The 24367-nt window shown below is 42.2% G+C and overlaps 1 protein-coding gene, 1 long non-coding RNA gene and 1 pseudogene across 7 annotated transcripts; 1 reads left to right on the plus strand and 2 right to left on the minus strand.

The window, feature by feature from the left end:
* Positions 1 to 1434: 1434 nt before the first annotated feature.
* On the minus strand, positions 1435 to 5638 carry LOC129020155 (zinc finger protein 799-like; annotated as a pseudogene).
* On the minus strand, positions 5530 to 23571 carry LOC129020150 (zinc finger protein 799). Of its 5 annotated transcripts, XM_063657895.1 has the most exons (5): positions 14869 to 15004; positions 14178 to 14238; positions 12205 to 13781; positions 12043 to 12081; positions 5530 to 5638 (listed from the first exon to the last, which is right to left on the minus strand). In XM_063657895.1, coding segments are annotated over exons 1-4 (1776 nt in total). In that variant the 3' UTR covers positions 5530 to 5638; positions 12043 to 12079. The 5 variants fall into 5 exon arrangements, with proteins under 5 accessions (XP_063513965.1, XP_054320069.2, XP_054320066.1 ...); XM_054464094.2 differs by lacking the exon at positions 5530 to 5638 and adding an exon at positions 21463 to 23571 and having other exon boundaries at positions 11693 to 13781; positions 14869 to 15024; XM_054464091.2 differs by lacking the exon at positions 5530 to 5638 and adding an exon at positions 22978 to 23569 and having other exon boundaries at positions 11693 to 13781; positions 14869 to 14995.
* LOC129020161 (uncharacterized) lies at positions 13658 to 15934 on the plus strand. Of its 2 annotated transcripts, XR_008495776.2 has the most exons (3): positions 13678 to 13811; positions 14765 to 15113; positions 15824 to 15934. It is a non-coding gene; the product is annotated as an uncharacterized LOC129020161 (long non-coding RNA). The 2 variants fall into 2 exon arrangements; XR_010124944.1 differs by lacking the exon at positions 15824 to 15934 and having other exon boundaries at positions 13658 to 13811; positions 14765 to 15079.
* Positions 23572 to 24367: the final 796 nt, after the last annotated feature.

Below are 24367 nucleotides of genomic sequence, written 5' to 3' on the forward strand. Positions count from 1 at the left end.
ATTCTCTTGCCTTGGCCTCCCAAAGCACTGGGATTACAGGGGTGAGCCACTGCACCTGGCCCAAACTCATGTTGTCCTGATGCTACCCATGACTGTACTATAGTGGATTTATGGAAGAGCTTCACAACTGCAGATGCCATTGTGCATATGACAGAGGGTGTAGATGTCCTAAAGGTCAAGACAGCCAAAGCATGCTGGAAGCCATTATGGAGTGTGGGAGTCAACGATTTCAGGGTCTTCTCAAGTATTGATACGGTAGTCAGGAATATCCCAAATGTTACAAGGCAAGTTAGTGGGGAAGATTATCTCTGACTGGACTGAAGACAATCTTGAGGAAAGCATAGAAGAGCATACAGAAATCCTTACTAACAAAGAACTTAAAGGTATGCTGAAATCCTCTACAGATAAGGATGATGATGATGCAGAAGATTTAGAAGAGGCTGTCCAGAGATGTAGACACTTGAAAAGTTTGCAGCAGTTTTTGGGGCATCTACAGCCTCTGCAAGGTGCAAGTATTAAAGATTACCATCCTCAAGTCAGATCCTTCCATGGAAGAAAGCCTCCATTTCACCTGAGGGATAACATGCCAACAAACACTGCAAGGATTTTTTGATGATTTAAAGGAAAAGAAGAACCGGTTTTCTACAACACTGTTTCTAACTAAATATCTGCAAATATGAAGACAGACCCTTCAATGCTTACAGATCGTTGGCCCTCAAATTGAACAGATCGTGACATTAGTATTATTTAGCCTCCTCCAAGTGTCAACATCTGCAATCAGAACCTGGTTCTTCCAACACAAATGACTGTCCAGACATCCTGTCAAGATTCAAGTTAGCCTGATGTCTCACTGCTTATCTATTATGCCACACATCTAGTCACCTCTACACATAATATTAGTCACCATACAGCAATCAGCATTATCATAATCATTATACTTGGGTAATCAAGCAAGAAGGATTAGAATTTTGGTGAGTATTAACCAAAATTGAAGAAAATTAAACAAAAACAATCTGCCAGTGTTGAACAACAACAACAACAAACTATAATATTATAGGTGACATGTACTATGCAGGTAGGCCTGCAATGGTTGGGTCTGTCCAGAACATGTATAGACTTCTATCATGATTCCCTAAACAATACAATAAAACAACTATTTACATAGTTGTTACAATGCATGAGGTATTTAATCCAGAGATGACTTAGAGTGTACAGGGAGATGTGGGTAGATAACATGCAAATATGTCATTTTATAAAAGAAACTTGTCATGTGTGGATTTAGGTATGATCAGGGAGTGCTGGAATTAATCCCCTGCATATGTCAGGGGAAAACTGTATTTGAAATAAACTGAAATCACGTAAGCCTTCACCACATGGTTTACATTCATAGAGTTTATTTCTTTTTTTTTTTTTTTTTTGAGATGGAGTCTCACTCTGTTGCCAGGCTGGAGTGCAGTGGCGCCATCTCAGCTCATTGCAATCTCCGTCTCCTGTGTTTGAGCCATTCCCCTGCCTCAGCCTCCAGAGTAGCTGGAACTACAGGTGCGCACCACCATGCCTGGCTAAGTTTTTGTATTTTAGTAGAGACAGGGTTTCACCATGTTGGCCAGGATGGTCTCGATCTCCTGACCTCGTGATCTGCCCACCTCGGCCTCCCAAAGTGTTAGGGATTACAGGTGTGAGCCACTGCGCCTGAGCCATAGAGTTTATTTCTAATGTGATTTAATTTTTCTCAGGTAAAATAAAATTAATGCTTTCCCACATTCCATACATTTATAGAGTATCTCTCCAATGAGTCCTTTTCTGTCTATGCAAGGAGCTGAGAGAACCCAATGCTTTTCCACATTCCTTACATTCACATAGCTTCTTTGCGGTATGAGTTCTTTCATGTCCTTGAAGGAAACGGGAATGGGTGAAGGCTTTACCACATTGTTTACATTCATAAGGTTTCTCTTTCATGTCATAGAAGGCAAGTGAGCCAAGAGAATGCTTTTCTGCATTCCTTTCATTCATACAGCTTCTCTCCAGTGTGAATCCTTTCATGTTGTTTTAAGTGACCAAAATGACTGAAGGCTTTTCTACATGTTTGACACTCATAAGGTTTTTCTGCTGAGTGATTTTTTTATGAAGAGAAAGGTACTGGAAACAACCAAATGCTTTCTCACATTCTTTACATTCATATGGCTTCTCTCCTGTGTGAGTTGTCTCATGATTTTGAAGGCAATAAAGATCACTAAAGGCTTTCCCACATTTACATTTATAGATTTTCTCCCCAGTGTGAGTCCTTTCATGTCTTTGAAATCCACTGAAATAAAGGCTTTCCCACATACCTTGCATTTATGAGGTCCATCTCCAGTGTGCATTGTCATGTGTCTTCGAAAGTTTGAGCTATGAGATAACGCTTTCCCACACTGCTTGCATTCATAGGGTTTCTCTCCAATGTGAGTTCTTTCATGACTTTGCAGTGAACTAGGACAATCAAAGCCTTTCCCACATACCGTACATTTATGAGGTCCATCTCCAGTGTGCCTTATCATGTGTCTTTGAAAGCTTCCCAGATGATGAAACGCTTTCCCACATTGCTGACATTCATAGGGTTTCTCTGCACTGTGAGTGGTTTCATGTCTCTTAAGGGAAGTGGAAGCACTGAAGGCTTTCCCACATTGTTTACATGTATAGGGTTTCTCTCCAGTGTGAGTTTTTTCACATCTTAGACAAGAACTGTAATCAGAGAAGGCTTTAGAACAGTGCTTACATTCATACGGTTTCTCCCCAGTATGTGTTCTTTCATGTCTTAGATAGGAACTGTAAAAAGGAAAGGCTTTAGAACACTGTTTACATTCATATGGTTTCTCTCCAGAGTGAGTTCTTCCATGCATACGAAATAAACTGGGCCAGAAAAAGGCTTTCCCACACAACTTACATTTATAAGGTCCATCTCCACGCTGCACTGCCATATGTCTTTGAAGGTTTCCCAAAGAACTGAAGGACTTCCCACGTTCCTTACAATCATATGGTTTGTGTCCTGTGTGAGAAATTTTATGTGTTTGAAAAGAGTGGCGATAACTGAAGGCTTTCCCAAATTGTTTACGTGTATTACATTTCTCTCCATATTCCTGATACTCATGTGGTTTGTGCCCAGCATCAACTCTGATGTGGCAATGAAGGGATGAAAGACCCGTGACGACTTCTCCACTCATTCTGTTTTCACACGGACCTACTCCAGGAGGAGTGTGCTTGTTCACAACAGTATCTCCAATCTGGCTAGATGTTTCTCCACAATGACTACTGTCTTTACTGTCAACGAAGCGCTCTACCATATCGCATCTGTAAAAAATGGGAAGTATATTACCAAAGGTTTGTTTATAAATGATTTTATATGTATTAATAGGTATTAGATGTACTTTTTAATTTTTTTGAGACGGAGTTTCACTCTTGTTGCCCTGACTGGAGTGCAATGGTGCGATCTTGGCTCACTGCAACCTGCGCCTCCCAGGTTCAAGCAACTGTCCTGCCTCAGACTCCCAAGTAGCTAGGATTACAGGTATGTGCCTCCACGCCAGGCTAATTTTGTATTTTTAGTAAAGACGGGGTTTCTCCATGTTAGTCAGGCTGGTCTCGAACTCCTGACCTCAGGTGATCTGCCCATCTCGGCCTCCCAGAGTGCTGAGATTACAGGCATGAACCACCGTGCCCAGCCTAGATGTACATTTTTAACATTATCATGCAAAGCACAGGCTTATGTGACGCCTGCTTAAATGTGAATGCACTGAATGTTGTGCAAGATAACTTGACCCCAAGTGCTTTCTCAATGATGATATTCATATGGGGATTCTTTTTCTTTTTCTTTTTCTTTTTTTTTTTTTTTGAGACAGAGTCTCGCTCTATCACCCAGGCTGGAGTGCAGTGGCGCCATCTCTGCTCACTGCAACCTCTGTCTTCCAGGTTCAAGCGATTCTCCTGCCTCAGCCTCCCAAGTAGCTGGGACTACAGGCACACACCACCATGCTCAGCTATTTTTTGTATTTTTAGTAGAAACAGGGTTTCACCATGTTGGCCAGGCTGGTCTCAATCTCTTGACCTCGTGATCTGCCCACCTCGGCCTCCCAAAGTGCTGAGATTACAGGCATGAGCCACCGCGCCTGGCCTAAAGGTTTGTTTATAAATGATTTTACATGTATTAATAGGTATTAGATGTACATTTTTAACACTATCATGCAAAGCATAGGCTTCATGTGAAGCCTGCTTGTGAATGGACTGAATGCTGTGCAAGATAACTAAACACCAGGTGCTTTCCCAATGATGATATTCATATGGGGATTCTTAACATTGCTCCCATGGAACTTATTATGCAAACACTTGAATAGCTATGAAACAGTTAAGTATATGCTTTTGGAGAAAATTTTCTAAGAATAAATAAATTTAAGCTGGGTTTGTTCGTTTTCTTTGCTTCTTTGTAAAATTTCCTATCATTTGAAGCATGACTCCAGAGGCATATCTTTCTCTTGTGATTGCAAATTACCTTACATTTATCCTGGGACTTTTGTATTGATTTTCACTGATCTGGTCTTCTCATTTCATTCCTAAAAGGTAGACCCAGAAAAAATTTTTACAAAATTATAGAAAAACTGTAAGATATTATATATAGTGCAATCATGCAGGATTCATTCACCAAACTACAGTGGACTCTTGAAAACAGTTTTGAATTGCTCAAGTCCATTTATATGCAAAATTTCTTCAGTTTCTGCTATCCCTGAGATAGCAAGACCAATCTCTCCTCTTACTCAGCCTACTCAACGTGAAGACAATAAGGATGAGAACCTTTATGAGCATCTACTTCCACTTAATGAACAGTAACCACAGTTTCTCTTCCTTATGATTTTCATATCGCCATTTTATTTTTCTCATTTTTTTTTTTTTTTTTGAGGCAGAGTCTCGCTCTGTCACCCAGGACAGAGTGCAGTGGTGCGATCTCGGTTCACTGCAAACTCCACCTACCAGGTTAAACGAATTATTGTGCCTCAGCCTCCCAAGTAGCTGAGATTACAGGCATGTGCCACCATGCCCAGCTTATTTTTTTGTATTTTTAGTAGAGATGGGGTTTCGCCATGTTTGCTGGGCTGGTCTTAAACTCCTGGCCTCAAGTGATCCGCCCGCCTCAGCCTCCCAAAGTGCTGGGATTACAGGCATGAGCCACCATGCCTGGCCCATATTGCCATTTTCTTTCTTTAGCTTATGTCATTGTGAGAAATATATAACATATATGACATACAATATATGTATTAATCAACTGCTTATGTGACTGATAAGGGTGCCAGTGAACATTAGGTTAAGCTGTGGTGGAAAAAAGTTATATCAGGATGTACAATTGCTTGGGGGGCTGGCACCCCTAAACGCTTTGTTATTCCATGGTCAACCATACCCCCTTTCCATATTCCAAATCTTTGAACAGCATTGCAGATCAAGAAGCAAATGTCTCTAATTGACTAAGTGGAGATACATCATCCTTACCTTAACGGTCCAGGTTCCTGATGGTTTCCTGCATCACATCTTTGTAGAGATTCTTCTGGGAAGGACCCAGCAAAGCCCAGTCTTCCTGGGTGAAGTTCACAGCCACATCCCCAAAGGCCACTGAGTCCTGAAACATCCCACATATGTAGATGAGGAAAGCAGAGACTGACAGTACTGAGAATCTATACTTACCTCTTAAATTTCCAGGGTGTGTGGTTTCTTTCTTTTTTTTTTAAGGCGGAGTCTCGCTCTGTCACCCAGGCTGGAGTGCAGTGGTGCTATCTCGGCTCACTGCAAGCTCCGCCTCCCAGGTTCATGCCATTCTCCTGCCTCAGCCTCTCGAGTAGCTGGGACTACAGGCGCCCGTCACCACGCCCGACTAATTTTTATATTTTTAGTAGAGACGGGGTTTCACCATGTTAGCCAGGATGGTCTCGATCTCCTGACCTTGTGATCCACCTACCTCGGCCTCCCAAAGTGCTGGGATTACAGGTGTGAGCCACTGCGCCCGGCCAGGGTGTGTGGTTTCTAAGCATGACATGGTAAATCCACTTTCATTTGCTGTCTACACTCACTGTGTCCCACATGGCAATTCTGATGCTAGAATTGAATGTGTTTGCTAAGGCAAAAGTTGAATTGGAACAGGTCTCCTGTTGGTAAATGAACTCAGTATTATTACATGGACCTCAATGGCTATTTCTACAGTGGATCTGCAGTTCTTATCACGACAAAGTCCTACTCTTTATTGTGCAAAAGAGTTAACATTAGCAGTCCTGAGACTACATATCCTTACAAATGCTTGTTTACAATGTTGGACCTTTAATGGTGTCTAGGCACTGGATTTAGGGAGGGTCCCCACCAATGTGGCTAGTAAAAGGGACTGAGTGTACCTAAACTATTTATGCAAGATAATAAGGCATTTGCTTAGTTCCTATATTCCTCTGAGAATTGGAATTCTGTTTCATGCTCAGCAGAGGAAGTGCACCTGATCAGCCGCTGCTAGGTTTGAATGTCTGTCCCCTCCAAAACACATGTTGAAAGTTAATCTCCAAAGTGAAAGTAATAAAAGGTGGGGCTTTAAGAGGTGATTGGGTCCTGAGGGTTTGGACTTCATAAATAGATTAATCCATAATGGCTGAGTGAATAAATGGGTTATCTCAGGAGTGACACTGTGGTCATGTCATGAGAGGAAGAAAAGATCTGAGATAGACGTTCAATCCCCTCACTATGTGATACTCTGTGCTACCTAGGGACTCTGTAGAGTCCCCACCAGCAGGAAGGTTCTCACCAGATTCCCAGCCTTGACCTGAGACTTCACAGTCTCCAGAACTGTAAAAACTAAGTATGATTTCTTATCAATTGCCCAGGTTCACTTATTCTGTTATAAGCAAAAAAAAACAAGAGAAAGACAGCCATGAGGAAACACTGGGCACTGAGTCTAATGAACAATCCTGGTGGATTACATTTCATATTCTTTGTTGCAACTTGTGATTAGGGGGATCTGGCCCAGCCTATGTGCGATTACAGTAAGAGAATATTTGGAAGCTGGCAACTGGTTTCCACTAGATCAAATGCAGTGAAGTATGACAAAAGACTAATAAAATATACTTCACAATCCCAAGGGAAAAATCTTAAACTTATTATTAGGCAATGTCAAAAGAGAAGGAAAGAAAGGGTGGATTGCACATGTTCTTAGAAATAACTCAAAGTCATCTCTTATGAATATGTATAATATTCCATAAATCTTCCTAAAACAGACCTTTAGTAGTCAACAAAAATGACATTACCAAATCTAAAAGTCCAAAATGTCTAAAAATGCTTAAAACTTCCTCATTAAGTGACAGCATTATAAAAACAGATAAAGGATTCTTAAGTTATAATATTCAGCACCCCATACAATTAACAGAAAGATAAAGATAAATAAAAATAAAAGTGAAAATGGAAGGAAAGCCTTATGGAGTTTCTGTTTGTCCTAGGCCCAATCCCTCCCCACCTCAGTGCCAGTCTATATATATATACATATATATATATACATATACATATAGATATATATACATATATATATTTTTTTGGAGACAGTCTCACTCTGTTGCCAAGGCTGGAGTGCAGTGGCGCGATCTCGGCTCACTGCAAGCACTGTCTCCCAGGTTCACGCAATTCTCCTGCCTCAGCCTCCCCAGTAGCTGGGACTACAGGTGCTCACCACCATGCCCGGCTAATTTTTTGTATTTTTAGTAGAGATGGAGTTTCACTGTGTTAGCCAGGATGGTCTCGATCTCCTGCCCTCGTGATCCACCCGCCTTGGCCTCCCAAAGTGCTGGGATTACAGGCATGACCCACCACACCCAGCCATTAACCTCAATTCTTTTTTCACATATATTTTAGTTTGTTTCAGAGACAGGGTCTCGCTCTGTCTCCAGCCCAGGCTGGAGTGCAGTGGCATGACCTAGCTCACTGCAGCCTCGAACTCCTGGGCTCAAGTAATCTGGTGATCTCAGCCTCCCTAGTAGCTATGACTACAGGCATATACCACCAAGCCTAGCTAAATTTTCCTTTTTTCCTTTTTTTTTTCATAGATGAGGTCTCACCATGTTGCTCAGACTCGTCTTGAAATCCAGGCCTTGAGTGGGCATGGTGGCACATACCTGAAGTCCCAGCTACTTGGGAGGCTGAGGGAGGAGAATCTGTTGAGCCTAGGAGTTGGAGATGGCAATGAGCTATAATCACACCACTGTACTCCAGCCTGGGCTACAAATTGAGACCCCCATTTCCAGGAAGGAAGGGAAAGGAGAGGAGGGGAGGGGAGGAAGAAGAGAAGAGAATGGAAGGGAAAGGGGAAGGGGAAGGGAAAGGGGAAAGGGAAGGGAAAGGCGAAGGGGAAGGGAAAGGCGAAGGGGAAGGCGAAAGGGAAGGGGAAGAAGGAAAATCCAAGCCTCAAGCAATCCTTCCACCTTGGCCATTCAAAGTGCTGCCATAACAGGCATGAGCGACCATGCACAGCCCACTCTCATTTTTGAGGCTCCACTCTCATAATCTAACCTAATCTTTATCATATCTCAAAAAAACCATTGCCTAATACTGCCACATCAGGGAAGTGGAAAAATAAATAAAATTTTATAAGGACACAAACATTTATTCCATAATAAGTGATTTATTAGTAGCTTTTTATCATTTTCTGAATACTCTTCATGTTAATCCCTTATCAGATATATCATTTGGAAATGGTTTCTCCCATTCTATTGGTTACCCAGTACTCTGTTAATATTGCCTTTTGATGCCAAAGGTCCACAAAGTCCAAATTATTTTTTCCGTTGTGGGTCATGCTTTTGGTGCCAAATCTAGGAAATCATTGCCAAATTCACTGTAATACAGCTTTTGCCATGTATTTTCATCTAACAGTTATAGATCTAAGATGGACACTCAGGTATTTCATTCATTTTAACTTCTGTATATGTTAGGTATGGGTACAACATCATCCTGTTGCATGTGGATGTGCATTGCCCAACAGCATCATTCTACAGAAACACTAAGCTATCCCCCATTGAATAGTCAGAGCAGACTTTTCAGAAATTGTTAGACGTTATGTAAATTATTAGACTTTATTAGACTTTCTGTGCTATCTTGTTGCATTGTCTATTTCTGCGTTGTTACGCTAGTACCAAACAGTTTTTGTTAGTATGGATTTGTAATAAGTTTTGAAATCAGGAAGTGTGAGTTCACCAACTTTGTTCTGGCTTTTTGTTTTTTTTGAGACAGAGTCTCGCCCTGTTGCCCAGGCTGGAGTGCAGTGGCATGATCTCAGCTCACTGCAACCTCCACCTCTCAGGTTCAAGTCATTCCCCTGCCTCAGCCTCCTGAGTAGCTGGGAATACAGGTACGCGCCACCACGCCCGACTGATTTTTCTATTTTTAGTAGAGATGCGATTTCACCATGTTCGTCAGGCTAGTCTCCAACTGCTGACCTCGTGATCTGCCTGCCACAGCCTCCCAAAGTGCTGGGATTACAGACGTGAGCCACCGCATCTCGCCACTGTTCTGGCTTTTGAAGACTGTTTTGTTGATTCAGAGACCCTTGAGATGTCATATATAAAAAAATAAAAAATGAAAAAATGGCTCCTAAGAAGGAATCAAGTGGTCAAACCTATCCCTAAAAGGCTAGCAGGGGTTAAAAACTGGTATCTCTCAATAAGAAAATACAAACCCAAGATATTTTGAAAAGTGGTACATCACCTTGGAAAGTTCATCATAAGGTAAGAACAAACCAAGAAATCACACACTAAAGCAGAGAGAAGGTGAAGTTCCTCAAAGTGTTAGAGCTGCCCCTACAGTGGCAAAAATGATCCCACTGTTTCATGATAAACTAAGGATAAAGACTAAGAAAGCATTAAGTGTGTGGCTAGAGGACATGTCACAGAACCACATCCCTGCTGATGGCAACATCATACTTGAAAAAACACTTAGCCAGGCCAAGCGCAGTGGCTCACTCCTGTAATCCCAGCACTTTGGGAGGCCAAGGCGGGTGGATCACGAGCTCAGGGGTTCGAGATCAGCCTGACCAACATGGTGAAACCCAGTCTCTACTCAAAATACAGCTGGGCGTGGTGGCGTGCACATGTAATCCCAGCTACTCAGAAGGCTGAGGCAGGAGAATCACTTGAACCCGGGAGGTGGGAGTTGCAGTGAACCAAGATCACGCCACTGTACTCCAGCCTGGGTGACAGAGCAACACTCTGTCTCAAAAAAAAAAAAGAAAGAAAAGAAAAAAAAAACACTTAGCCTCTATGAGCATCACTGTGAGGGGGCTGAGGTGAGGAGAGCAAGAGGAAGGAGTTTGAAGCCAGTAAGTTAGGCTAACCATGCAACACAGCGCAGCCCAAGAACTTGAAGACCACAGGACAATTGGCATCGGCTGATGCCAGGGAAACAACAGCATTCCTAGAAGAGCTCATAAAACAGAAAAAAGAAAGACTACCTTCCAGAGTAAATCTTCTATTGTCATGAATCAGGCATGTTCTAGAAGATGCCCAATGGTACCTTCCGTCATGAGTGCAGGTACTAGGGTTCGAGGCCTGGAAAGACCACCTTATTCTGGTGCTGTCAGGCCATGCATCACTTCACGAGAACAAGCGAGGCTTCGTCTACTGAGCAATCACCAGGTTCTTTAGGACAAAAGCAAAACTTGCTGGCCTGTGCCCTGGCAAGAACGTTAAGAAGGCTTTCTTCTACCAATGCTTCACTCCTGGTGTGATGGAATACCTCAAAGAGAAGGGACTGCCACTCAAGGTCTTCCTCAGAATTGACAACACTCTGGGCCATCTCTTCAATCTCTTTGTTTTGCCTAAAAGAACATGCAAGTGATATTTCTGCCTCCTAAAACTACAGCACTGGACACCCAATGCATGTTACAAGCCATCATGGAGTAAGGGAGTCAATGATTTCAAGGGCTTCCCCACTATTAATGCAGTTATTAAGAATATGTGAAATGTTGCAAAAAAAGTTCATGGAGAACGCTGTCTGAAATGACTGAGGATGACGTTAAGGAACACACCGAAGAGCAAAGAGAAACCCTTAACAACTAGGAACTTCAAAGTCTGCTGAAATCCACTACAGATGATGATGAGCTAGAAAATTCTGAAGACACAGAGACATTGATTTGGACACTTGAAAAGTCTGCCACAGTTTTTCAGTAAGCAAAGGTGAAAAAGAGGTATGATCCTCAAAGATCCTACAATGGAACAAAGCTTTCAATCCACCTGAGAAATAACAACATGCCTATAAGCACCGCAAGATTTTTTTTTTAATGAAGCAAAGGAAAGGAAGAACTAGCTTCCTATAACTAAGCATCTGCAAAAAAGATGGAACATTCAATGGTTACAGATCTTCAGCCCTCAAGCCAAACAGATCCTAACATTAGTATTACATAGCCTCCTCAAATGAGTCCACATCTATAATCATAAGTTGGTTCTTCCAACATAGACGATAGTCCTGATGGCCTGTCAAGATTCAAGTTAACCTGACGTCTCAATACTTACCCACAATGCCATACATCTAGTCATCTCAACACATCAAAACATTGGGCGCCACAGAATCATCATCATTGTTATAATCACTATACTTGGGTTATCAAGACAGAAGACCCAGGGTTTTGGTAAGTGTTAACACATTAAACAAAAGCAGTATGTGAAAGCTGAAACAAAGAAACTTTAATGTTCTGGCTGACATATACTATGTTGATAGGCTCACAATTACTGCATCTATACTGAAAATACATAGACGCTTTTCCTTATCATGATTCCCTAAACAATACAATAGAACAACTATTTGCATACCTTTTACAATGCATGAGGTATTTTAAGTAATCTAGACGTAATTGAGAGTATACAAGAGAATGCGGGTAGGTTACAAACATGTCATTTTATAAAAGGGACTTGACATGGCTCATGGAGTGCTGGAACCAGTACCCAGCTGGTATCAAGGGATGACTGTACTGGAAAGAAACTGAAACTACTTAAGGCTTTACCAAGTACTTACATTCACAGGGTCTATCTCCAATGTGTTTCATACAAGTTTCTGAAATGAAATAAAATTAATAAATGCTTTCCCACATTCCATACATTTAGAGAGAATGCTAGTGAGTCTTTTTATGTCTATGCAAGGAACTGAGAGAAGCAAATGCTTTCCCACACTCCTTACATTCATATGGGTTCTCTCCAGTGTGAGTTTTTTCATGTCCTTGAAGAAAACGGGAATGAGTGAAGGCTTTACCACATTGTTGACATTCATAGGATTTCTCTCTCATGTGAATTCTTTCATGTCGTAGAAGGCAAGTGAGCCAAGAGAATGCTTTCCTGCATTCCTTACATTCATAGGGTTTCTCTCCAGAGTGAATCCTTTCATGTACTTTTAAGTTACCAAAATGACTGAAGGCTTTCCTACATGTTTTACACTCATAAGGTTTCTCTCCTGTGTGAGTCCTTTTATGTTGAGAAAGGTATTGGAAACAACTGAATGCTTTCCCACATTCCTTACACTCATATGGCTTCTCTCCAGCGTGAGTTGTTTTGTGATTTTGAAAGGAGTAGAAATCAATAAAGGCTTTCCCACATTTGCATTTATACGGTTTCTCTCCAGTATGAGTTGTTTCATGCCTTCGAAGGGAACTGGAAATACGGTAGGCTTTGCCACATTGCTTACATTTATAGGGTTTCTCTGCAGTGTGAGTCCTTTCATGTCTTTGAAATACACTGGGATAAACAAAGGCTTTCCCACATATCTTGCATTTGTGAGGTCCATCTCCAGTGTGCATTGTCATGTGTCTTCGAAAGCTTGAGCTATGAGATAATGCCTTCCCGCACTGCTTGCATTCATAGAGTTTCTCTCCAGTGTGAGTTCTTTCATGACTCTGCAGTGAACTAGGACAATCAAAGCCTTTTCCACATATCTTACATTTATGAGGTCCATCTCTCGTGTGCGTTACCATGTGTCTTTGAAAGCTTCCCAGATGATGAAACGCTTTCCCACATTGCTGACATGCATAGGGTTTCTCTTCAGTGTGAGTTGTTTCGTGTCTTCGAAGGGAAGTGGAAGCACTGAAGGCTTTCCCACATTGTTTACATGTATAGGGTTTCTCTCCAGTGTGAGTTCTTTCGTGTCTTAGACAAGAACTGTAATCAGGGAAGGCTTTAGAACACTGCTTACATTCATACGGTTTCTCCCCAGTATGTGTTCTTTCATGTCTTAGATAGGAACTGTAAAAAGAAAAGGCTTTAGAACACTGCTTACATTCATATGGTTTCTCTCCCGTGTGCGTTCTTTCATGCATATGTAATAAACTGGGCCAAAAAAACGCTTTCCCACACAACTTACATTTATAAGGTCCATCTCCACGCTGCACTGCCATGTGTCTTTGAAGGTTTCCCAAAGAACTGAAGGACTTCCCACATTCTTTACAATCATATGGTTTCTTTCCAGTGTGAAGCCTTTCATGTGTTTGAAAAGAGTTGTGGTAACTGAAGGCTTTCCCACATTGTTTATGCGTATCTGGCTTCTCTCCACATTCATGATACTCATGTGGTTTGTGCCCAGCACCAACTCTGATGTAACAATTAAGGGATGAATGATCCATGACGATTTCTCCACTCATACTGCTTTCACATGGACCTACTCCAGGAAGAGTGTTCTTGGTCACAATACTATCTTGAATCTGCCTAGATGTTTCTCCACATTGACTTCCATCTTTACTTTCAACAAATCTCTCTAACATACGACATCTGTAAAAAATGGGAAATAGATCACTAAAGGTCGGTCTATAAATAATCTTATAGGTATTAATAAGTATTGGATGTACATTTTTAACACTATCATGCAAAGTGTAGGCTTCGTGTCCTGCTTGAACGTGAATGGACGGAATGCTGTGCAAGGTAACTCGACCCAGGTGTTCTCAAGACAATCACATTCATATGTGGATTCATAATATTGTTGCCATGGGAACTATTTTACAAACACTGAACAGTTATGAAACATTTCAGTATATGTTTTGGAGAAAATTTTCTAAGAATAAATAAATTTAAGCTAGGCTTGTTCATTTTCTTTGCTTGTTTTTAAATTTTCATGTCATTCTCAGAACGGCTCCAGGGACATATCTTTCTCTTCTGAGTGTAAATTACCTTAGATTTTTCCTGGGATATCTGTATTGATCTTCAATGTTCTGGTCTTTCCATTTCATTCCTAAAAGGTATACCCAGAAAAATCATTATACATTTTTACAAAATTGTAGACAAACAGTAAGATTTTGATATACAGTGCAATCATGAAAAGTGCATTCACTGAAGTACAGCTGACTCTTGAAAAAGAGGTTTGAACTGCACAAGTCCATTTGTATATACATATATACATGAATGTTCTTCAGTCTCTGCTACCCAAGACACTAAGACCAGCCCCTCCTCTTACTCAGCCTACTCAATGTGAAGACAATGAGGATGAAAACCTTTCTGAGGATGCACTTCCACTTAATGAACAGTAAATACAGTTTCTCTTCCTTATGATTCTTTTTAACATTTTCTGTTTCTAGCTTACTTTTCTGTGAGAATATAGGATGTAATAATACGACATAAAATATATGTATTAATCACTGCTTATGTGACTGATAATGCTGCCCATCAATAGTAGCCTAAGATGTGGACAAAAAGTTATATGAAGATGTACAACTGCTACAGGAGCTGGCACCCCAAACCCTGTTTTTTTCTTTTCCCAGGGCCAACCATATCCCCTTTCCATATTCCAAATCTTTGAATAGCATGAATGACCAAGAAACAAATGTCTCCAATTAAATAAGTGGAAATGCGATGTCATCCTTACCTACACAATCCAGGTTCCTGATGGTTTCCTGCATCACATCTTTGTAGAGATTCTTCTGACAAGGACCCAGCAAAGCCCACTCTTCTCGGGTGAAGTTCACAGCCACATCCTCTAAAGCCACTGAGGCCTGATCCATCCCACATGTACAGAGGAGGAAGGGTGAAAATCACAGTACTGAGAATCTATACTCACTTCATAAATTTCACATGATGCTGTGGTTTCCAACCATTTTATTCAATGACATGGTAAACCCACTCTTATTCTCTGTCTACACTCACTTTCTCCTATACAGTAACTCTGAAGCTACAGTTAAACATGTTTGGTAAATTAACAGTTGAACGGAAACATGCCACTTGTTGGCGAACTAAGTGAGTGAATCACATAGGTTGGATCACCCCTAATGTCTATTTCCACAGTGGGTCTGCAGTCCTTGGTATGATAAAGTCCTACTACTTATTGTGCAAAAGGGAGTTACCATTAGCAGTGCTGAGACTGCGTGTCCTTACAAATGCTTTTTCACAAAGTTGGGCTTTTCATGGTGTCTAGACAATGTATTTAGGGGAGGGTCCCATGAGCGTAACTAATAATAGGGGTGAAGTGTGCCTAAATTGTTTATGCAAAACAAAATAGTTATTTCCTTAACCCCATCTTCCTTCTGAGAGTTTGGAATTTTGTTACATACTCAGCAGAGGGAGTGCACCTGATCAGCCACTGCTAGGTTTGAATGGCTGTCCCCTCCAAAATGCACAATGAATGTTAATCTCCAAAGTGGCAGTTAAAAAAAAAAAAAGTGGGGTTTAAGAGGTGATTTAGTCCTAAGGGTTTGGACCTCATGAATAGATTAATCCATAATGCGTGAACGAATAAATGAGCTATCTCATGTCCTTCTGAGAAGAGAAAGAGATCTGAGCTAGACACTCAGCTCCCTCACCATGTGATACTCTATGCCACCTAGGGACTCTGCAGAGTCCCCACCAGCAAGAAGGTTCTTACCAGATGCCCAGCCTTAATCTTGGACTTCCCAGCCTCCAGAAATGTAAAAATTAAATACTGTTTCTTATAAATTACCGAGGTTCAGCAATTCTGTTATGAATAACAAGAAACACGATAAGACAGCCACAAAGAAACACTCTGGGCATTGGGTCTATAATGAGCTTTCTGGGTGGATAACATTTCACGTTTTGTTGCAGCTTGTTATTTAGGGGATTTAGCCCATCCAATGTGATTATACTTACAGAGAATATTTGAAAGCTGGCAACTAGTTTCCTTTAGATCAAATGTAGTGAAGTATGACAACAGACAGATAAAAGATATTTCACCATCTCGAAGGAAAAATTTTAAACATTTTGAGTAATGCTAAAGGGGAAAGAAAGAAGGGGAAAGACTGCACATATTCTTTTTTTTTTTTTTTTTGAGATGGAGTCTCGCTCTGTCACCCAGGCTGGAGTGCAGTGGCACGATCTCGCTCACTGCAAGCTCCGCCTCCCAGGTTCATGCCATTCTCCTGCCTCAGCCTCCTGAGTAGCTGGGACTACAGGCGCCCGCCACCACACCCGGCTAATTTTTTTTGTATTTTTTTAGTAGAGACAGGGTTTCACTGTGTTAGCCAGAATGGTCTCGATCTCCTGACCTCGTGATCCACCCGCCTTGGCCTCCCAAAGTGCTAGGATTACAGGCGTGAGCCACCGCGCCCGGCCAACTGCACATATTCTTAGAAAGAACTCAATGTCATCTCCCATGAATATTTATAATACTTCCTAAGTAACTAAAACAAACTTTTTAGTAGTCAACAAAAATTACATTACCAAATCTAATAGAACTCACAGTATCTAAAAAATGCTGAAAACCTTCTCACCAAGAAAGTGCAGCGTTCCAAAAACAAATAAAGGATTTTATTTGGCACCCCATACTATTAACAGAGAGATAAATATACATATAAAGAAAAATGAAAACTAGTAGAAAAGTCTCGTAGAGTTTTTATTTGTCCTTGGCCCAATCCTTCCCCCTATCAATGCCAGTCTTGAACACAGCAGCCCGAGTTCCCAGTATAGAACCCTGGACACTAATTCTAGAGACAGCAGATCAGATCTTATTTGCAAATTATTGCCTTGCATTTTCCAATCTGTATAAGCACTATCCAAAGGTCTGAAACAAGGCTGCTTTTTTTTTTTTTTTTTTTTTTTTTTTTTGAGACAGAGTCTTGCTCTGTCACCCAGACTGGAGTGCAGACGCACAACCTTGGCTCACTACAACCTCTGACTCCCGGGTTCAAGTTATTCCTCCCTGCCTGAGCCTCCTGAGTAGCTGGGAGTACAGGTGTGCTCCACCACATCCGGCCAATTTTTGTATTTTTACTAGAGACGGGGTTTCACCCTGTTGGCCAGGCTGGTCTCAAACTCCTGACCTCAAATGATCCGCCTGCCTTAGCCTCCCAAAGTGCTAGGATTACAGGTGTGAGCCACCACACACAGCCAAGGCCCTCTCTTCTACTTTATCTACAATACAACAGGATCGGGGTCAAATTTGGCAGGAACTGCATGAAAATGTTGTAAAATACCCAAAAACCCTGTAACCAACTGGAAGAACAGACTATGATTAAGACATACAGTAGACCAACTAAGTCATGGAGAAAAAGAGCTGAAGAGAAAATGTCCCCCAGATATCAGGGTACTCAAAAGCACCCAGGTATCCTGGGGAATTGAGAAAGCCCCATGCATGCACAGTAAATAACACATTTTCACAGAAGACACCGGAGAAGAAACCCTCATCTTCACTTCTGGCTGATCTGTAGGTTTAGTTAAGCAGAACATAAAGCATAAGTAGAGTATTAAACAGCCTGGCTAAGAGTTCAAGGGATGCCCCGGGCACAGAGCCATCCACAAAGACTGGAAGAGGTCAGGTTTTTGTATGCTTTATCTTTTTTACTAGCTTGTAGCATTCAGGAAATCTCTGCCAGAACACTGGATGAACACACACTAAAGAACAGAGATGTCAGTTTCTACAGCAAATAAGGAATACAGTCTGTGCAAACATACTTTGAAAATGTTATTAAACAAATGAACAATTACAGTCTTCAACACACATACATAGAAAACAGTGAGGAAAGAAGAAGAATCCAATTTTCAGAATTACCCCATTATAACATTCAGATGTCTACTTTTCAACACAAAATTATGAATACAGAAAAACATGAAAATATGCTTCATCAATTGGAAAAAATATAATTGAGATAAGGCATCTCTGAGAAACCTCAGACACTGCACTCACTGAATAAAAATGTTAAAGCAACTATCTTAAATATGTTCAATGAAGTAAAGGCAATGATGAACAAATAACTAAAAGAAAACCAGAATATAGATGTAGAGATAAAATAATATCTATTAAAAAGTAGAAATAAACTGGGCGTGGTGGCTCACGCCTGTAATCCCAGCACTTTGGGAGGCTGAGGTGTGTGGATCACCTGAGGTCAGGAGTTTGAGACCAGCCTGGCCAATGTGGTGAAACCCTATCTCTACTAAAAATACAAAATTAGCTGGGCATGGTGGTGTACGCCTGTAATCCCAGCTACTTGGGAGGCTGAAGCAGAAGAATCGCTTGAACCCAGGAGGTGGAGGTTGCAGTGAGCCGAGATTGTGCCACTGAACTTCAGCCTGGGCAACAAGAGCGAACCTCTGTCTCAAAAAAAAAAAGGGGGTAGAAATTTAGCCATATAGAATTTATGCAGCTGCAAGGTACAACTAAAATGAAGACATCATCACAAGTGTTCAACAGATGTGAGCAGCCAAAAAAAAAAAAAAAATTCAGTTAAAATGATGATAAACCAATTGAAATTAATCTAATGGGGAAAAAAAAAAGGAAAGAAATTGAGAGAACGTGTGACCAGTGTACTTGTCTTGCCAATAATGTTAAAAGAAGTTCATCAGAGAGAAGAAAAATGATACAGTTTAGAAACTCAGATCATACACACACACACACACACACACAAATATATACATATGCATACACATAAAGAGCATTAGAAAATAATTCAATGAAGGCACAAAACTTATTTCCTTTTCTTATTCCTATTGGATATCATAAAGGTTTGTTCAAAAAATAATATCAACAATGTATTGGGTGGTTATAGTTTATGATAGGGCAAACGACAGTGATGTTAAATTGGACAGGAGGGAGGAATGCTGAACACTGGGTTATATGAGCATTACCCCATAAGCCAGTACGGTGTTACTTAAAACTGAAGGTCCATTTGTTGTGAATGGTTTACTCCAAATGCTAGGGAATTCAATAATAAAATTTAAAGAAACAACAGCCTGTCACAGTGGCTCACCCCTGTAATGCCAACACTTTGAGATACAAGGCAAGAGGTTTGCTTAAGATCAAGACTTTGAGTCCACACTCGGCAACACAATGAGACTCTGTCTCTACGAAACGTGTAAAAAAAAAAAAAAAAAAAAAATTAGCCAGGCGTGGTGGCCTGCACCTGTAGTCCCAGCTACTCAGGAAAGCAAGTAGGGAGGATCTCCTGAGCCCAGGAGTTGGAGGTTATAGTTAACTATGATTGCTCCACTGCACTCTAGCCTAGGTGATAGAGCAAGACCCTGTCTCAAAAAAAAAAAAAAAAAAGAAAGAAAGAAAGAAACAAGTAGACTTGCTATACTATTAGAAGAAAACATAATCATATAGACTCCTCAGTTAAAATAAAAGGAGACAGAAAAAGAAAGGAAGTTGAAAAAAACAAGTATAACAAACATAAAACAATTACATATGTACATATGAATCCAGATATATCAATAACCACTTTAAATGTGTATTATATGAATATACCAATAAAAAAAGACAAGGACTGACAGAGTAGAATAAAAAAAACAAGACCCACCAATGTGTGCAAGAAAACTATTTTTTTTATTCTCTCAAGAAAACTATTTTAAGTAGAAAGAAACAGGTACATTAAATATAAAGGTATGAATAAATATATGCCATTCTAGCCCTAATCAAAAGCCATATGGGGCTGGGCATGATGGCTCATGCCTGTAATCCCAGCACTTTAGGAGGCCAAAGCTGGCGGATTGCCTGAGGTCAGAAGTTCAAGACCAGCTTGGCCAATATGGTGAAACCCCGTCTCTACTAAAAATACCAAAAAAAAAAAAAATTAACCAGGCATGGTGGCACGCGCCTGTAGTCCCAGCTACTCGGGAGGCTGAGGCAGGAGAATCGCTTGAACACAGGAGGCAGAGGTTGCACTGAGCTGAGATCGTGCCACTGCACTCCAGCCTGGACAACAGAGAGGGACGCTGTCTCAAAAAAAAAAAAAAAAAAAAATTGGTCTTAGCTGGAGGTGGGGGCATTGGCCTCAGGCCTCTCTGCCATAGTCAAAGCTACTCTCTTACCCTTCTATGCTTTACATGGATATTTAAAAACAAAATACTCATGTTTGATGAATCCAGGAAAATCACTCAAATTCACTGTTTATGTCTATGGGTGGGAAGGAAATTGTAAGGCACTTACATTTTATAGCTCAACAGGAAAAGCCCAAATACCTATCCCTTCCAGACAATGAATGTCATTTAATTACTATTTCCATGATAGTAAGTGATATAGTAAAAATTAATTATATTTTACTTCTTTAGCTGTTGGAAAGTCCTGTCCCACAGAATTTAGCATTCATCTGTCAAACCCATATAACAGGAATAGAACAGATTTCTCCATTGTCCCAAAATCTCCACCCTAAAAAGGAGAACTGAACTTTTGTTAAATCTTTTTAATTCAATATACCTACTACACTTTCTTGTAAAAATGTATTCCTTTTTTGCAGCCATAATGGAAGAAGGTGTTTTCCTTGGTAGTAGTTATACTACTAAGTCCTGAAATTCCATCTGAAATCATCCAAAAAACAAACACACCTGAGAAACACACTACACAAGCTCTGGGGCAAAAAAAATAAATAAAGGCTTTTAAATAATGGAACAGAAGATTACATATACCACTTATATTCTGAAATCCAACTCTTTCTAGAATTACATATACAATTTATTTTCTGAAGACCAACTCTTTCCAACTTTGGGTATACTTTGTCTTCAAAGTATACAATAACAATCTCTAATCACAGGATGTATTTTACAGTTAATCAAAAATTTAGGCTGAAAAGAGTAAACATATCTTTTCAAGCTAACAAACTCAGGAATGAGCAGTGCTGACTGGAACACAGAAAACTCTAATGCAAGAATCAGGGCGGGTCATCCTATCACCTGGGACATCCCTTAACCCTATTCTGGTCACCACCCTCCCAGGAGACACTGCCTTGTGTGCTTTTCAGGATCTTGCACTACCTCAACGGGCAGGTTCTCCAGTCCTTAGATAGAACTTTCTCCCTTTTAAGACTGAGAGAGTCCAGAAGACAGAAATCATTTCTGGTTTTTTTCCTGTGGAATATGACCATGAAATTGGCTGTTCGGTCACGTGTCTCCAAGGAATGGAAACTAGGGTTGGGAAGAAAAGGTGAGTGTCCCAGGGGTTAGCTTTTTACAGGAATTATATACCAGAAGATTCCTCCCATCCCAGTGGATCCAGTTGCTCACCAGGGGGACCTATCCCCCATCTCGGGCTGTCCCCTGGGAGGAGTGACCCAGGGGATGATATTCATTAGACCCTCCAAGAGACTTGGCAGCTGTGGACATCCATTTTTTTTTTTTTTTTTTTTTTTGAGACACGGTCTGCCTCTGTTGCCCAGGCTGGGATGCAGAGGCACGATCATAGCTCACTGCAACTTCAAACTCCTGGGCTCAAGCCATCATCCCACCTCAGCCTCAGGAGTAGCTGCGACTACAGGTGCCAGCTACCAAGCCCAGCTAATTTTATTATTATCATTTATACTAGAGACAAGGTCTTGCCATGATGCCCAGGCTGGTCTGGAACTACTGGGATTAAGCAATACCTCTGCCTTAGCCTCCCAAGGTGCTGGAATTACAGGAATGACCCAACGTGTTCAGGAACCCAAAACAATTCTTTCAAGAAAAAGCCATACATTGCTAGCTGAAAATAAGATGACAAACTAGTGAAATATCGCCTGGGGGCCAAACAGTTCATACTGTTGCTGTGAATTAAGGACAGAAAGCCTGGGGAAGTCTCTGGAAACCAAGAGATTTGCTGCCAGCCCTAGGAGGAGTTAGGATGAGAGAACACGGTGGTAGATTTGAGACCGTGCTGCCCACATCTTTGGAAGACTCAGAGGGGAAACAAACGGTCGCCCTTGGAAAGAAAGAAGGGACTGAGGACCACAGAGACCACAGCTCTTCCCACACACAAACCCCACACGAGTCTGGATTCCGCCTGGTGACTCGTCGTCACCGTGCAGCCTCCTCACCGGGTTCACAGGAACTGCGAGCCAGGCTGGAGGCGAGATTGCAGTTAGATATTAACCAGATGCCCTCAGCCCCGCTGCCTCACGGGGCCGCCTCCCTGAGAGTCAGGTCACAGCAGACGCTGACCGCCGGCTTCCCCATTGTGCCTGGGGATAAAATCTCCGAGAGCTGCTCAAGAGTCTCCAGAGTTCTGTCTCAGATCCTGAATCCCAGCGGAAAGGCTGGCGCCAACCAGGTTGAAGTCCCCACGAGGGAGCCCATTCAGCAGAATGCGGTTTCTTCACCTCCTGTCCCAGGATTCACCCCTCACTTCCCCACCAACCAACGACCCTACACCCAGCCGCCCCTGTCCAGACCCCAAATCCTTCAGGGAGGCGGATATAGGGTGTCCTCCCCTCTCTGGCTATTAAACTGTTCTGCTGCAGCCCTCAGCGTCTCGGTGCAGTGAGTCGGGCCGCAAACCTGTGTTGGTTACAGCGGCACAATCTGGGGACACGCGGGGCTGCGGGCGCGGAGCTGCCAAGAGAGGGCGCCGGGGCCGCAGTCGCCGCGCAGGAACGGGACAGGACGCCCGGGGTCCCGGCTGCAGACCCAGCCCCACCCTGCGGCCGAGGGCCGACCTACGCCAGGGGGACCCGGGTCCGTAGATCCCGGAGTCGCCCGCGGGGAGGCCCGGGTCCAGCCACAGCCGATTACGGCCGGTTCCACCCAGCCCCTCCCCCGCCTCGGGACGCCGGCCCCGCACACGCACCATTTCCCGACTTCCGCGGTGTCCCAGGTCTTCCCGACGGCTCCCGATGCCAATGCGGGTTCCAGCAGGACAAAGGATACCACAGAACTTCCAGGTCGTCTCTCAGCTACAGAGCCCAGCGCCGAGCGCAGGTGGGTGGAGAAGACGCCGCGGGCTTTTTCAACCACACATTCCTCTGAACAGCGCGCCTGATTGACAGTTCCCACGAACCCGCCCCACGGCCCTGATTGGATAGGGCGTCAGGTCCCGCCTCTTGTGGACTGATTGACAGAAGAAGCGATCTTGCACAGCTGAGTGAAGCCGGATGAGCAAGTTCCTGACACAGCCCTTGGCAGGGCGGGCTTCCTCCCTGCACTTTGATCTGAATCCTCCCGAGGGATATTCGCACTTAAGCGGAATTTCCTGCCTGTACTCAGTACGACCTCCTGCTTCTTCCTCCTGGACACGGACTGACAAACCAATTATACTTTCTTTTTTTTTCGAGAGAGAGAGGCAGTCTTGCTCTATCGCTCAGGCTAGAGTGCAATGGTGCAAGGCTCACTGCAACCTCCGCCTCCTGGGTGGGTTCAAACAATTCTCCTACCTCAGCCTCCCGAGTAACTGGGATTACAGGCGCGCGCCACCACACCCGGCTAATTTTTGTATTTTTTAGGAGAGGCTGGGTTTCACCATGTTGGCCAGCCTGGTCTCGAACTCCCGACCTCGTGATCCGCCTGCCTTTGGCCTCCCAAAGTTCTGGGACTAGAGGCGTGAGCCACCGTGCCCGGCTCCAATTATACTCTTTTTCAATGAAATTTTTCAAGAATTTTCAATGTACAATTAAATTATTTTTTACTATAGTCACTCTGTTGTGCTAGCAAATACTAGGTCTTATTCATTCTTTGTAACTATTTTTTATACCTATTAACCATCCCCACTTCCCCCATACCTACTCCTTGCTACTACTTTTCCCAGCCTCTGGTAACCATCCTTCTACACGTTTTTGGTTGTTTGAGACGGGGTCTTGCTCTGTTGCCTAGGCTGGAGTGCAGTGGGGGGCCATCATGGCTCACTGCAACCTCTACCTCCCAAGCTCAAGCAATCCTCCTGCCTCAGCCTCTCAAGTAGCTTCGGATTGTTCACTGTTGGCATATAAAAATGTTATTGATTTTTGTATGTTATTTTGTATCCTGCAACTTTACTGAATTTATTTCTCAGTTCTAATACTTTTTTGGTGGAGTCTTTAGGTATTTCCAGATATAAGATCATATTATATGCAAACAAGGATAATTTGACTTCTTCTTTCCCAATATGGATGCCCTTTATTTCTTCTTCTTTTTTTTTTTTTTTTTTTTTTTTTTGTCTTATTGCTCTAGCTGGGACTTCGAGTACTGTGTTGAACAACAGTGGT

Source organism: Pongo pygmaeus, chromosome 20 (assembly GCF_028885625.2).
Source record: "Pongo pygmaeus isolate AG05252 chromosome 20, NHGRI_mPonPyg2-v2.0_pri, whole genome shotgun sequence".
In the NCBI taxonomy this organism is placed as follows: Eukaryota; Metazoa; Chordata; class Mammalia; order Primates; family Hominidae; genus Pongo; species Pongo pygmaeus.

Excerpts from the sequence above, each read along its gene's own strand:
- LOC129020150 (XM_054464094.2), bottom strand. The coding sequence starts at position 21,619 with ATGATCGTGCCTCTGCATCCCAGCCTGGGCAACAGAGGCAGACCGTGT. Across the intron at positions 14,239-14,868 it reads CAGGAACCTGGATTGTGTAG|GAATGAAATGGAAAGACCAG; the intron begins GTAAGGATGACA and ends TATACCTTTTAG. Across the intron at positions 13,782-14,177 it reads TATCCCAGGAAAAATCTAAG|ATGTCGTATGTTAGAGAGAT; the intron begins GTAATTTACACT and ends CATTTTTTACAG.